General features: G+C 49.5%; 1 protein-coding gene across 4 annotated transcripts in view; it reads left to right on the forward strand.

Moving 5' to 3' along the window:
- Positions 1 to 12,764, forward strand: part of MMD (monocyte to macrophage differentiation associated) — a 67,581-nt gene that overhangs the window by 41,566 nt on the left and 13,251 nt on the right. For 3 of the 4 annotated variants that reach the window (XM_038757384.1, XM_038757382.1, XM_038757381.1), the window contains exons 2-3: positions 6,235 to 6,316; positions 11,994 to 12,154. In XM_038757384.1, the coding sequence (XP_038613312.1) occupies positions 6,239 to 6,316; positions 11,994 to 12,154 (239 nt within the window). In that variant the 5' untranslated portion in view covers positions 6,235 to 6,238. Of the gene's footprint in view, positions 1 to 1,991; positions 2,053 to 6,234; positions 6,317 to 11,993; positions 12,155 to 12,764 lie in introns of those variants that run through there. The other variant, XM_038757383.1, reaches the window with a different exon arrangement.

A 12,764-nucleotide genomic window follows, 5' to 3' on the forward strand; every position in this document is an offset into this window, starting at 1 on the left:
ACTATGTGCAAAGCACTGTTCTAGGTACCTTTCCTCATCTCCTTCCTTCCCTGGCTGTGGCTCCCACGCGTTTTTTGCTAAGTGTTGGTTTGATGCCTCGAACTCGAGAGACTGCCAGACTGACGCCAAAGTATGCGGACCTTGGAGGGGCCTGCTCCCAGGAGAGGGGAGAGCCCTCTCCCCACTGCCAGGCTGAACGCCCGGGAAGAAATCTGTTTAAAATCCCCAGTGGCAAATCAGTCCCACCCCACCCTTGCATTCTGTAGGTCCTGAGGCCATGAGAATACAGGAGTTAGTTTGCTGCCAGCCTTCACCACTATAAAATATTTACGTCCTAGCCCAGCGACCGAGGGAAATTGTCCTCGAGACCCTCGGACTGTCAGAAGCGCTTGGAGTGTGAAGATGGAGAGGGTGCTCGCTGGACTTGTTTGGTGACGTGGCTTCAAACCAAGGGATGAGATGTAGAGCAGCACGCTCGAGGACGCTTTGTCTTGAACATGCTGTTTTTCCTAACTAGACCAAAGTGATGTGTCTTACCAACCTTTGATGGAATGTCTGCCGCACATTATCTTTTTATTATTATTATTATTGTTATTGTACTTGTTAAGCACTTACTATGTCAGGCCTTGTACTAAGTACTGGGGTAGATAGAAGATTTATGCTAGCTTTTAAGGCAAAATGGTTCTAGATTCACAAGTCGCATCATCATCATCAATCGTATTTATTCAGCGCTTACTATGTGCAGAGCACTGTACTAAGTGCTTGGGAAGTACAAATTGGCAACATATAGAGACCGTCCCTACCCAACAGTGGGCTCACAGTCTAAAAGGGGGAGACAGAGAACAAAATCAAACATACTTGAGAGGTTTTCACAACCACCCCTTTGCCCTTCGTCCCCAGACCTGGGCCACTGCCCCCATTAAACAGCCAGAAGAGCGGCAAGGTACCCCTTAGGGAGCTGGCATTCTGTCTGCCGTTGGCGGTTTGCTGGATCCTGCAGAGATCCGGGATGCTTTTAAAGCCCATTCCCTCCGAGATTAGCTATTTTCCCTTCCGCTAATAAGACCTACATGCTCTCTCAGTGCTCTCTGGGGAAATTAGCAGCATCATTTAAGGAACCTCAGGGGAGGCCCTATAAGGTTTTAAATCAGTGAGAGCGCACGAGCAGAGCATGCCAGAGCTGTTCCGTGGAATGTCTGTTCTGGAACAGTCAGTTCCCCGATACTGTTATTCCACAAGAGTAGTGATGGTATTTGTTAAGCATTTACTATGAGCCTGACTGGACCGAGCACTGGGATAGATATAAAATCGAGGGGTCGGACACAGTTCCTGTCCCACAGCGTGTGGGAGGGAGGCCGGGTGTCTTAACTTCATTTTACAGATCGGGAAACTTGAGGCCCAGGAAGGCTTAGCAACTTGCCTGAAGTCACACAGCAGGCCAGGGGCTGAACCAGCTTCTGCTCCCAGTCCCAGGTTGTTTCCTCTAAAAAACCACAGAGTGATGAGGGCAGGTAACCATCGTCAATCACGACTAAATCCTTCTGGTCCAGGAGAGTGGCGTAATTCCAAATATATTCAAAGAAAATCAACTCTCCCGGTCCCAGGCTAGCTGCGGCCTGAGAAATCCAGTTCCACTTTGACGATGGAGTGTCCCGTCGAGAGCCTAGGGCAGCGGGGGGGGTGGGCAGGTGGTCCTCGGCCCGGGCATCTCGGGACCGGGAACCCCGGCGGAGGAATCGATTCCCCTGCTTGACTCTGAATGGGCCCGTTGGCCACAATCTTCTGCTCCTAAATAAAGCCGTGTTATTTGTGGCTTGGATCCAAGCCATTTGGGGCCAGACCGGTCTACCGCTGTAGGTCTGTGCGGCTCACATCTCACACCCCGTACCGTGAGAGAGCAAGGCGGTATTCCCGGCCGGAGTTAACTCTGGCACCCTCTGGACCAGCGGAAGACTCCTCTCCACCTTAGTCCATCAAGAGCTCGGTCCCGAACAGAGAAAGGCTTAAAGCGGTTCAAAGGTGACCATCCTGGACAGTTGTTTCCATCTAAAAGTAAGCGGAGGAACGTTGGAATTTTTCTTACAGTTAATCATATTTATTGAGCATCCACTCTTTTATCATAGCACTCTGCCAAGTGTTTGGGAGAGGACAGTAGAAACAGTGGCCCCGATCCCTTCCCTAGAGGAGTTTACAGCCTCGTCGGGGAGATAGACATTAAAATATAGAAGGAGACAGAAAGAAAAGGGGATGGGTAGATGAAAGAATCTTAATTCAGTAAGTCACTACTATGTACAGAGTTGCTGTGGGTGGGTGTGAGTGCAGAAGTGCTGAGGTGATAGTGGGGACAAAATAACCCGGGAAGACAAGAAATTAAATCAGGGAGGGCCCCTTGGAGGATGTGCGATTTCAGAAGGGTTTTGAAGATAAGAAAAGCTGGGGTCTGCCAGTTGTGAAGCGGGAGGGAGTTCTAGGTGGGAGGGAGGGTGTGAGATGAATAATAATAATAATAATTATGATATTTGTTAAGCGCTTACTATGTACAAAGCACTGTTCTAAGTGCTGGGGAGGTTACAAGGTGATCAGGTTGTCCCATGGGAGGCTCACAGTGTTAATCCCCATTTTACAGATGAGGTAGCTGAGGCCCAGAGAAGTGAAGTGACTTGCCCAAAGTCACACAGCTGACAGTTGGCGGAGCCGGAATTTGAACCCGTGACCTCTGACTCCAAAGCCCGGGCTCTTTCCACTGAGCCACGCTGCTTCCGAGCGAGGCATAGTGAGTAGGTCGGTTTGCGGGGAATGGCGAGCTGAGGTGTGGCGGGAGAGGCATGAGCATCAATAGGAGGGAGAGAGCTGATGGGGTACCTTAAAACCAACGGTCAGGAGAAGCAGCATGGCCTAATGGTTAGAGCCTGGGCCTAGACGTTAGAAGGATCTGGGTTCATTCATTCATTCAATCATATTTATTGAGCGCTTACTGTGTGCAGAGCACTGTACTAAGCGCTTGGGTAGTACAAGTCGGCAGCATATAGAGACGTTCCCTCCCCAACAACGGGCTTACAGTCTAGAAGGGGGAGACAGAGAACAAAACAAAACATGTAGACAGGTGTCAAAATCATCAGAACAAATAGAATTATAGCTATAAGTATACGTTCTAATCCCTGCTCCACTTCTGGTCTGCGGTGTGACCTTGGCAAGTCACTTAATAATAATAATAATGCTGGTATTTGTTAGGCGCTTACTATGTGCAAGGCACTGTTCTAAGCGCTGGGGAGGTTACAAGGTAATCAGGTTGTCCCATGGGAGTCTCACAGTTTTAATCCCCATTTTACAGATGAGGTAACTGAGGCACAGAGAAGTGAAGTGACTTGCCCAAAGTCACACAGCTGACAGTTGAAGGAGCCGGGATTTGAACCGATGACCTCTGACTCCAAAGCCTGGGCTCTCTCCGCTGAGCCACACTGCTTCTCCCTCCTCCCCCCCTCCCCCTGCCTTACCTCCTTCCCTTCCCCACAGCACCTGTATATATATATATATATGTTTGTACATATTTATTACTCTATTTATTTTACTTGTACATATCTATTCTATTTATTTTATTTTGTTAGTATGCTTGGTTTTGTTCTCTGTCTCCCCCTTCTAGACTGTGAGCCCACTGTTGAGTAGGGACCGTCTCTATATGTTGCCAACTTGTACTTCCCAAGTGCTTAGTACAGTGCTGTGCACACAGTAAGCTCTCAATAAATATGATTGATTCTCACTTCACATATCTGGGCCTCAGCTACCTCATCTGTAAAATGGGGATTGAGACTGTGAGCCCCACGTAGGACAGGGACTGTGTCCAACCTGATTACCCTGTATCTACTCCCAGCGCTTAGAACAGTGCTTGACAAATAACAAATAGCATCATCGTCAGGAGTTTCTGCTTGATGTGGAAAGGAGTGGGCAACCAGTGGAGGTTTCTGAGGAGCGGGGAGACACGTACAAAATGATGGAGCACGTTTTATGGTCGTGTCCGCTGGACTTGAATTAATAGAGTAGCGTTTGTGACTGGAGCCAGGACTCGGGCCATGCAGGGGAGGGATGCATTGTTTGGGCTGGTCCATCCATCGCTTGGGCCAGAGGCCAGGGCTGTAGAAACCGCAATGTTTGCAGAGAAGAAGGGAGGGCCAAATCCGATGCTGTTTGAGCCGCCCATTCTCCCCGCAACAACCACAGCCTTCTGGGTGCTTCTTCCCTCTCCCGCCTGGAGCCTCGGGGGGCACGACAGCATCTGTGCCGGCTTAGGAAAGGTCCTTTGTTCCAGCTGGGATGGCGGGGAGGATGTGCTATTCTCCAGAGCAAACCGGGGGAATAATGGGCTGAGCAAACTGTGGAACTGAACAGGCCTCTCGCAGTCGGTGCACTTTGCTGTGATGATTTTTGTGGAGGCGGAAGCATTTCCAAGACCCCTTTGTGCCTGAAATCAACCAGGTGCCACCCCCACTCCCGGCCCCGATGTTCCTGACCCACCTTTCGAACTCTTCTCTCGGCTTTTGATTTGCGCTTGCCCCTCAGGTGGCTCTTCAACAGTTCATTCTTTCCTGATGCCACCACTTCCCTTCTGTGTGACTTCGGGCCAGTCACTTCGCTTTTCTGTGCCTCAGTTACCTCATCTGTATCCCTGTTGTCTCTCTTTCAGACTGGGGGACTGCAGCCCATGTGCTGATTATTATATCAACCTCAGGGGTCAGTACAGTGTTTGGCACACAGTCAGCGTTTAACAAGTACCACTATATTGTATTATTATTAGTCAACCAGTGCTTCCATCCAGCATCAGTTTTCTTTAGTGTCTGCGTCCCCATCGCTATATTGTAAATTCTTTGAAAGCAAGGATAGTTTCTAAATCCACTGTACTGTACCAAGCAGTACGTGCTCAGAAAGTATTATTGATTGATGGAATGAGGGACAATCAATCGATCAATCAATGGTATTTATTGAGCACCTAATGCGTGAAGGACAGTGTATTTATACATAGGACAGGTCCAGTTTGTAGCTCCGTCCACCTTCCAATCGGTCGTATTTATTGAACTCAGCCTGGGGAGGCTTGGGACGATCCCCTCAGTCCAGCAGGTTGCGGCAGAGTTGGAGAGGAAGGAAGGATTTTCTGCAGTCCTGGCAGTCGGCTGTCAATCAGGAGTGCTCGCGACCATTCAGGAAGCAGGCCCGAGGAGGGAAAGCCGTGGGTCGACTCACTCATCCCCACCTGGCCCCGACCAAGCAATGGATCGACTCTCAATCAACAACCCCAGGCCCTTGAGATTGAGGCCACAGGCCGGTGGTTATTTGGAAACAGGAAATCCCTTTCGCCTGCTCTCTCTATCTCTCTTTTTTTTTTTTTTAGTTGTATTTGTTAAGCGCTTATTGTGTGAAAGGCACTATTCTAGCACTGGGGTAGCTACAAAGTACTAATAATAATAACGATGGCATTTGGTAAGCACTTTCTATGTGCAAATCACTGTTCTAAGCACTGGGGAGGATACAAGGTGATCAGGTTGTCCATGAGGGGGCTCGCAGTCTTAATCCCCATTTTACAGATGTGGTAACTGAGGCCCAGAGAAGTTAAGTGACTTACCCAAAGTCACGTAGCTGACAAGTGGCGGAGCTGGGATTTGAACCCATGACCTCAGACTCCCAAGCTCTTGCTCTTCAATAATAATAATAATAATAATAATAATAATAATAATGGCATTTATTAAGCTCTTACTATGGGCAAAGCACTGTTCTAAGCACTGGGGAGGTTACAAGGTGATCAGGTTGTCTGATGTGGGGCTCACAGTCTTAATCCCCATTTTACAGGTGAGGTAACTGAGGCCCAGAGAAGTTAAGTGACTTGCCCAAAGTCACACAGCTGACAAGCGGCGGAGCCGGGATTTGAACCCATGACCTCTGGCTCCCAAGCCCGGGTTCTTTCCACGAGCCACGCTGCTTCTCTAAGTAATCAGCTCGGACACAGTCCGTGTCCCACGTGGGGCTCACGGTCTTAATCCCCATTTTACAGATGAGGGAACTGAGGCACAGAGGAAGTGAAGTGACTTGTCCAAAGTCACACAGCCAGTGAGTGGTGGAGCCGGGATTAGAACTGATTCCCAGGCCTGTGCTGTATCTGCTTGGCCATACCCTCTTCCCCGTGGTCCCACTTTGCCAGCGTCCTTTGTCAAAGGGAGCGTTCCTGACCCTCTGCCCATTTCTCCCCAGGTTCATGAATCACAGAGCGCCAGCAAACACCCGCTACAAACCCACTTGCTACGAACACGCGGCCAACTGCTACACGCACGCAGTGAGTATGCACTTCTCCATCCCTGTCCGGGTGGGATGGCTCAGGGAGAGTCGGGGGGCACGGAGGGGTGGCCAAGCATAGACAGAGACGCCTGTCCGGCTTCTGGGACACCGGAGCGGGGTTTGCTTGGGTGGGGTGGTTCTTGCCATCCCCTGCGGGTTAGGATGTCCCAGTCTGCTGTGACGACTTTGGTGACAATTTAAGTGGCTCCGTGGGCAAGGCATGGAGCAGAATGCTGCCCACGGTTGAGGGAACTTAACTGTGGTCTTTATTAAGCTCTTACTATGGCCTGAGAGCTGGGGTAGACACAGTACAATGAGATTAGACCCAATCCCTGTTCCACACAGGGCTCACAGTCTAAAGGAGAGGAAGAACAGGTATTTCATCCCCATTTTACGTTTGAGGAAATTGAGGCCCACAGAATAACACTTCAGTTTTTGTAAAGAGCTTTTATTCCTAAAGCACCCTCACATTTCGTATCTCATTTTTGCCTTCGCAACAACTCTGCAAGGTAGGTAGAAAGGCAGGTGTTGTTACCCCAGTTTTGGAGATTAGACCCAATCCCTGCTCCATACAGGGCTCACAGTCTGAAGGAGAGGAAGAACAGGTATTTCATCCCCATTTTACATTTGAGGAAATTGAGGCCCACAGAATAACACTTCAGTTTTCGTAAAGCGCTTTTATTCCCAAAGCACCCTCACATTTCGTACCTCATTTTTGCCTTCGCAACAACTCTGCAAGGTAGGTAGAAAGGCAGGTGTTATTACCCCAGTGTTGGAGGAAACTGAGGTACAGAGAAGTTCGTGAGGAAACAGGTTCAGAGAGGTTAAGTGACTTGCCCACGGCCACACAGCAAGCTGGTGGCACAGGTCAGACTCAAACCCGGATCCTCCGGCTTCCAGCCCGTCGCCGCGCTGCCTGCCCTGAAAAGTAACTTGTTCAGAGACACCTAGCAGGGAAGTGGCAGAGCCAGGATGAGAACCCAGGTCTGACTTCCCGTTGTGTGATCTGTCCACTGTTCCATGCTGTTTCTCTAATTCCTCTGCTAGAAAGATGCACTGGGATGAAATTGCCCACCTCATCATCATCAATCATATTTATTGAGCGCTTACTATGTGCAGAGCACTGTACTAAGCTCTTGAAGTCACTTGGAAGTCAGTTGACATTTTCAGGTGTACCATGTAAGGCTGGAAAAACCTCTCTGCTCAGTGGTTCTGAGGGCTTCATTTCCTCTCAATAATAATAATAATGACATTTATTAAGTGCTTACTATGTGCAAAGCACTGTTCTAAGCACTGGGGAGGTTACAAGGTGATCATGTTGTCCCATGTGGGGGCTCGCAGTCTTAATCCCCATTTTACAGATGAGGTAGCTGAGGCCCAGAGAAGTGAAGTGACTTGCCCAAAGTCACACAGCTGACAAGTGGCGGAGCCGGGATTTGAACCCATGACCTCCGACTCCAAATCCCATGCTCTTTCCACTGAGCCACGCTGCTTCGCACAGTGGCGATAATTTACCTGGTGGCCCGGTCCCAGCTCTTTCCCTCTTTCGGGCCAGGGTTATTTCGCTTACGGGCCACCAAGAGAGGCTTCTGAAATGTATTCGGATGGTTCCTCCCTGTCTGCACTTCGGAACCCGAGGGAAGGTGTGAGTGATCCTTCTCGAATACAGCAATCCCAGGCAAGTTCGAGAGGCTGTTGCCATCTTCTGTAATAATGATGGTATTTATTAAGCGCTTACTATGTCCAAAGCACTGTTCTAAGCACTGGGAGGTTACAAGGTGATCAGGTTGTCCCACCTGGGGCTCACAGTCTTAATCCCCATTTTACAGATGAGGTCACTGAGGCCCAGAGAAGTGAAGTGACTTGCCCAAAGTCACACAGCTGACAATTGGCAGAGCCGGGATTTGAACCCATGACCTCTGACTCCAAAGCCCGGGCTCCTTCCATTGAGCCACGCTGCTTCTCTAGCATGGGTACCTGGGTTCAAATTCTGGCTCCACCACCTGGCTGCTGTGACCTCGCTTAAGTCAGTTAACGTCTCGGTGCCTCAGTTTCCTCATTTGTAAAATGGGGATTCAATACCTATTCTCTCTCTCTCTCTCTCTCTCTCTCTCTCTCTCTCTCTCTCTCTCTCTGTCTTAAACTCAGCAACAGGGACTGTATAATAATTATGGCATTTGTTAAGCGCTTACTATATGCCAGGCACTGTCTAAGCATTGGGGTGGATACAAGCAAATCGGGTCAGAGTGAGTCCCTCTCCCATGTGGAGCACACAGTCTCAATCCCTATTTCACAGATGAGGTAACTGAGGCACAGAGAAGTGAAGTGACTTGCCCAAGACAAGTGGCGGAGCTGGGATTAGAACCCATGACCTCTGACTCCAGGCCCATGCGCTATCCACTACGCCATACTGCTCCCCGTGTATGCTGTCCAAGCTTCTTACCATGTGTTTAGAACAGTCAGTGCTTGGCGTATAATAAGCACTTAGACCCTACAATTATTATTATTTATTATTAAAATAAATTATGCTGAAACCTACAGTGGAACTGGGGATCCTCATCGTGGAAAATCAGTATCTGGCAAAACCGTACTTTGCTAAAATAATATTAAGAGGTCTTCTGGATTAGTCTAGTGTTTTTGTTCGAATGGGCCTTGATCCTCCTAATCTTGCCCTCTTTCCTTGTTCCTCTTTTGAGCCTCCAGATCTTTCCCAGCAAGTAATCACCACCTGTTTTCCATTCAGGAAACTACAAAGTTGGATAATCCCTTACATGAACCAGCTTCTATTGTTGGATTACTTTATCATCTGGGACTCTTATTCATTAATCAGTCAGTTAAAAACAAAGCTAAAACTATTTGGTCCCCGCTTAGTGCCAACCGCAGTCTGCAAAGAACCAATTCTGTGTAATCTGAATAGTGAGAATACAGATTACTGATGATGCAATCTTCAGGCACCGCGTGGGGTTATCGCTGTTCAGTTAAGAGAGGTTGGAGGGCACGTTGGTGGAGAAAAACAGATCCCGGACTTGCCTCAGGAGGTCATGTTGGTTTGGGAATGGCAAGCAGGATAAGCCAGCCGCACTGTGAGGAAACCAAGGAACACGCTAACTCCGCGTCACGGAGCCATCAAGTTGGAACTTTTCATTTTAAATGAGCTAGGCATGGTACTAAGTGCTGGGTTAGATTCGAGCTAATAAGGGCGAACACGGCCCATGTCCCGTGTGGGGCTCACAGTCTTAATCCCCATTTTACAGATGAGGTAACTGCCCAACTTGGAACGCATGAACAAATATGTCTTACGGTCACCTTTCCCTGAGTGCCTGATTAGCTTAACCATGTCAAGAGTGCAATGAATGTCACAGGGGATTAAGTCTGCTGGCAAGCTCCAAGTTCCTTGCCAGTCGGGGTGTAATTAAGATGTCTATGAGCATTCATTCATTCAGTCGTATTTATTGAGCACTTACTGTGTGCAGGGCACTGTACTAAGAGCTTGGGAAGTCCAAGTTGGCAACATATAGAGGCGGTCCCCACCCAACAGCAGCTCAGTCTAGAAGGGGGAGACAGACAAGGAAACAAAATATATTAACAAAATAAAATAAATAGAATAGTAAATATGTACAAGTAAAATAGAGTAATAAATCTGTACAAACATATATACAGGTGCTGTGGGGAGGGGAAGGAGGTAAGGCGGGGGGATGGGGAGGGGGAAGGGAATGTTTCTTCTAATTCTGTTGTACTGGACTCGCCCAAGTGCTCAGAATAGTGCTCTGCACATAGTTAGTGTTCAGTAAATACCATTGATTGATTAAAGGGAAGGGTAACTTGGAACGGTGATGGAACTGGGAAAATGAGGGCTTAGTTGGGGAAGGATGTAAGCTCGTTGTGGGCACGGAATAATAATAATAATAATTATGGCACTTCTTAAGCACTTACTATGTGCCAAGCACTGGGGTAGATACAAGGTTATCAGGTTATTCATTCATTCAATCATATTTATTGAGCGCTTACTGTGTGCCGAGCACTGTACTAAGCACTTGGGAAGTCCAAGTTGGCAACATATAGAGACGGTCCCTACCCAACAGTGGGCTCACAGTCTAGAAGGTTATCCCGTTTGGGGCTCACAGTCTTAGTCCCCATTTTACAGATGAGGTAACTGAGGCCCAGAGAAGTGATTTTCCCAAGGTCACACAGCAGACAAGTGGCGGAGCCGGAATTAGAACCCATGACCTTCCGACTCCCAAGCCCCTGCATACGAGGTGGTCATAGAAGAGTTTCCTGATAAAGCAGGTTAAGGTGCCTATTCACTAAATGCTCAAATTTAGGGACGGGGCGCCAAAATTGGGTTCCTCTTTCCAGGCAGGACACCCTAAGGAAAGACAAAATTCCATCTGTGTGTCTCTTTACGGTCACAGGCCCAGGGCTCTGAACACAGTCAGCGCCGATAAACAGCATGGGTGGATTTATCGGGTCCCCACGGGGAGCAATTGGGTGCTCTCTAAAAAGAGTCATTATTTAAGGGAGGGATTGAAGATGGAGTGAAAGGTGTTTCTGGATGCTGGAGATTGGGGGGCCTGAGCCGGGCTGAAGCGGAGGGGGAGGTGTCCCTGAAAAAGCACACTGTTGTTTGCGTTCAGAAATGAAATTAAAGCCCTGAAAAGTGGACTGGCAGATTGGGTCTGTTCTCCAGCCCTCCCGCACTTCCCTGGCTTGCTTCCAGCATTTCTAAACCTTCAGTAGGGGAAGTGCCGGCGGCACAACCAGTTCTGTAGATAAAGCCACCGGAGCCGTGGGCGCTGGTATTTAGAAAGGGGAATGTTCTCTCTGACAAAAGGGATCCATCAGGAAAGGTGGAGGGGATTCCGGCCCTGAAGGTTGGGAAGGAAGAGGATGGAACCCAGAGGAGCAGATCTCGGACCAACCACGGTGGCTCCGAGGAAAGGCCTAGTGAGGGGGGAGGTGGCTGTAATCGCTCGGACTGGAGGGGGTGAGAGGAGAGAGGAAATGGTTTTGTGAGGGGAAGTTTGGGCCATAAACTTCCCTCCTTTTCCCCCAACCGGCTGACTGCTGTGTCTCAGGGGTCTCTGCCCTTTCCAGCGAGCTAGATGAGGTAGTTGTACCCATCCCTGGGCAGCAGCTGCTCCTGCTCCATCCTGCTGCCCCGCGTGTCTCCCCCCTCGCCCCCAAAGAGGCAGATCCCAGGGCACTTGCCATAAAGTAAGGGACAGCCCAGATGGTCTTACTCTCTGGACCATGTACAATCTGGGGGTTGATTGAGGGGATGGCAGAAGAAAAAATCAGTAACTGCCTGGAGTTTGCTCAAATGAGTCAACGATAGCCCCTCAGCGTCCACTGGTGTATCTCATATAAGTAACAGCATTTAAGGAATGGTGGTAAGCTTTTTCTCATGAAAAAAACAACAACCCAACAAAAAGAGCTCAGAGGACTTCAGACGGGAGTGATGCTGCCACGTTCTCATGTTAGCGGCTCCTTGGGTGGATGTAATTGGTCCCCGAGCTTCAGACTTCAGGAAGTAGTTGACACCAAAGTGGCCATTGCCGGTTGTCGTGCTCTGTCTCTGCTTGCCGGGCGGATGTAAACACGTAGGTAAAATCCCAGGACAAAGGTCAGCGGCTAACCGAATCGCGCGCCTGTCTACGTGTCTGCCGTTTCCATAGTTCCTCATCGTTCCCGCTATTGTGGGCAGTGCCCTTCTCCACCGGCTCTCTGACGACCGCTGGGAAAAGATAACGGCATGGATTTACGGGATGGGCCTCTGCACCCTCTTCATCGTGTCCACGGTGTTCCACATCGTGACGTGGAAGAAGAGTCACTTGAGGTACGGTGGTGCCACCGGCGGGGAGGCCGAGCTTTGTGCGGGCAAGGACTCGCCCCATTCCCCTTTGCCAGTTTAAAGCAGAGGAGGGTCCCTCCCCTCTGGTTAGCCGACCTGGCATCTCCCCGCTCCTTGCATTTTCTCAGCCTGGGATGGAGCCTAGCTACCTGCCGTACTGGTGTTAGCATCAGACGCGTTACTCTAAGGGAGCGGGACAGGGAAGGGTCCTGGAGAGTCCAGGCAGGCTGGGGTTTTTTGTAGAGTGGAAGTTCCATGCAGGCAGGGATCAAATCCGGGAGATCAGCCATCACAATGTCTCCCTGTCAGTTCCTCTCTGCCTCCCGTCGTCTGATTAAAAACAAAGCAGCAAAATTGGGGATGCATTGAGCCAACTTGTACTTCCCAAGCGCTTAGTACAGTGCTCTGCGCACAGTAAGCGCTCAATAAATACGATTGATGATGATGATGATTGAGCGACAGTCACCACTGCAGTGTACGAGAGGGATGGCTCCGACTGGGTTTTATTAGACACCCCTCCAGCTTTCTGGCCCAGTCCCGAAGCTGAGGTCCCCTGGTCTCGGTACCATCAGGCTGCGTGTCCCCTGACTTGGTG

This window comes from Tachyglossus aculeatus, chromosome 15, assembly GCF_015852505.1.
Source record: "Tachyglossus aculeatus isolate mTacAcu1 chromosome 15, mTacAcu1.pri, whole genome shotgun sequence".
NCBI classification, from domain to species: domain Eukaryota; kingdom Metazoa; phylum Chordata; class Mammalia; order Monotremata; family Tachyglossidae; genus Tachyglossus; species Tachyglossus aculeatus.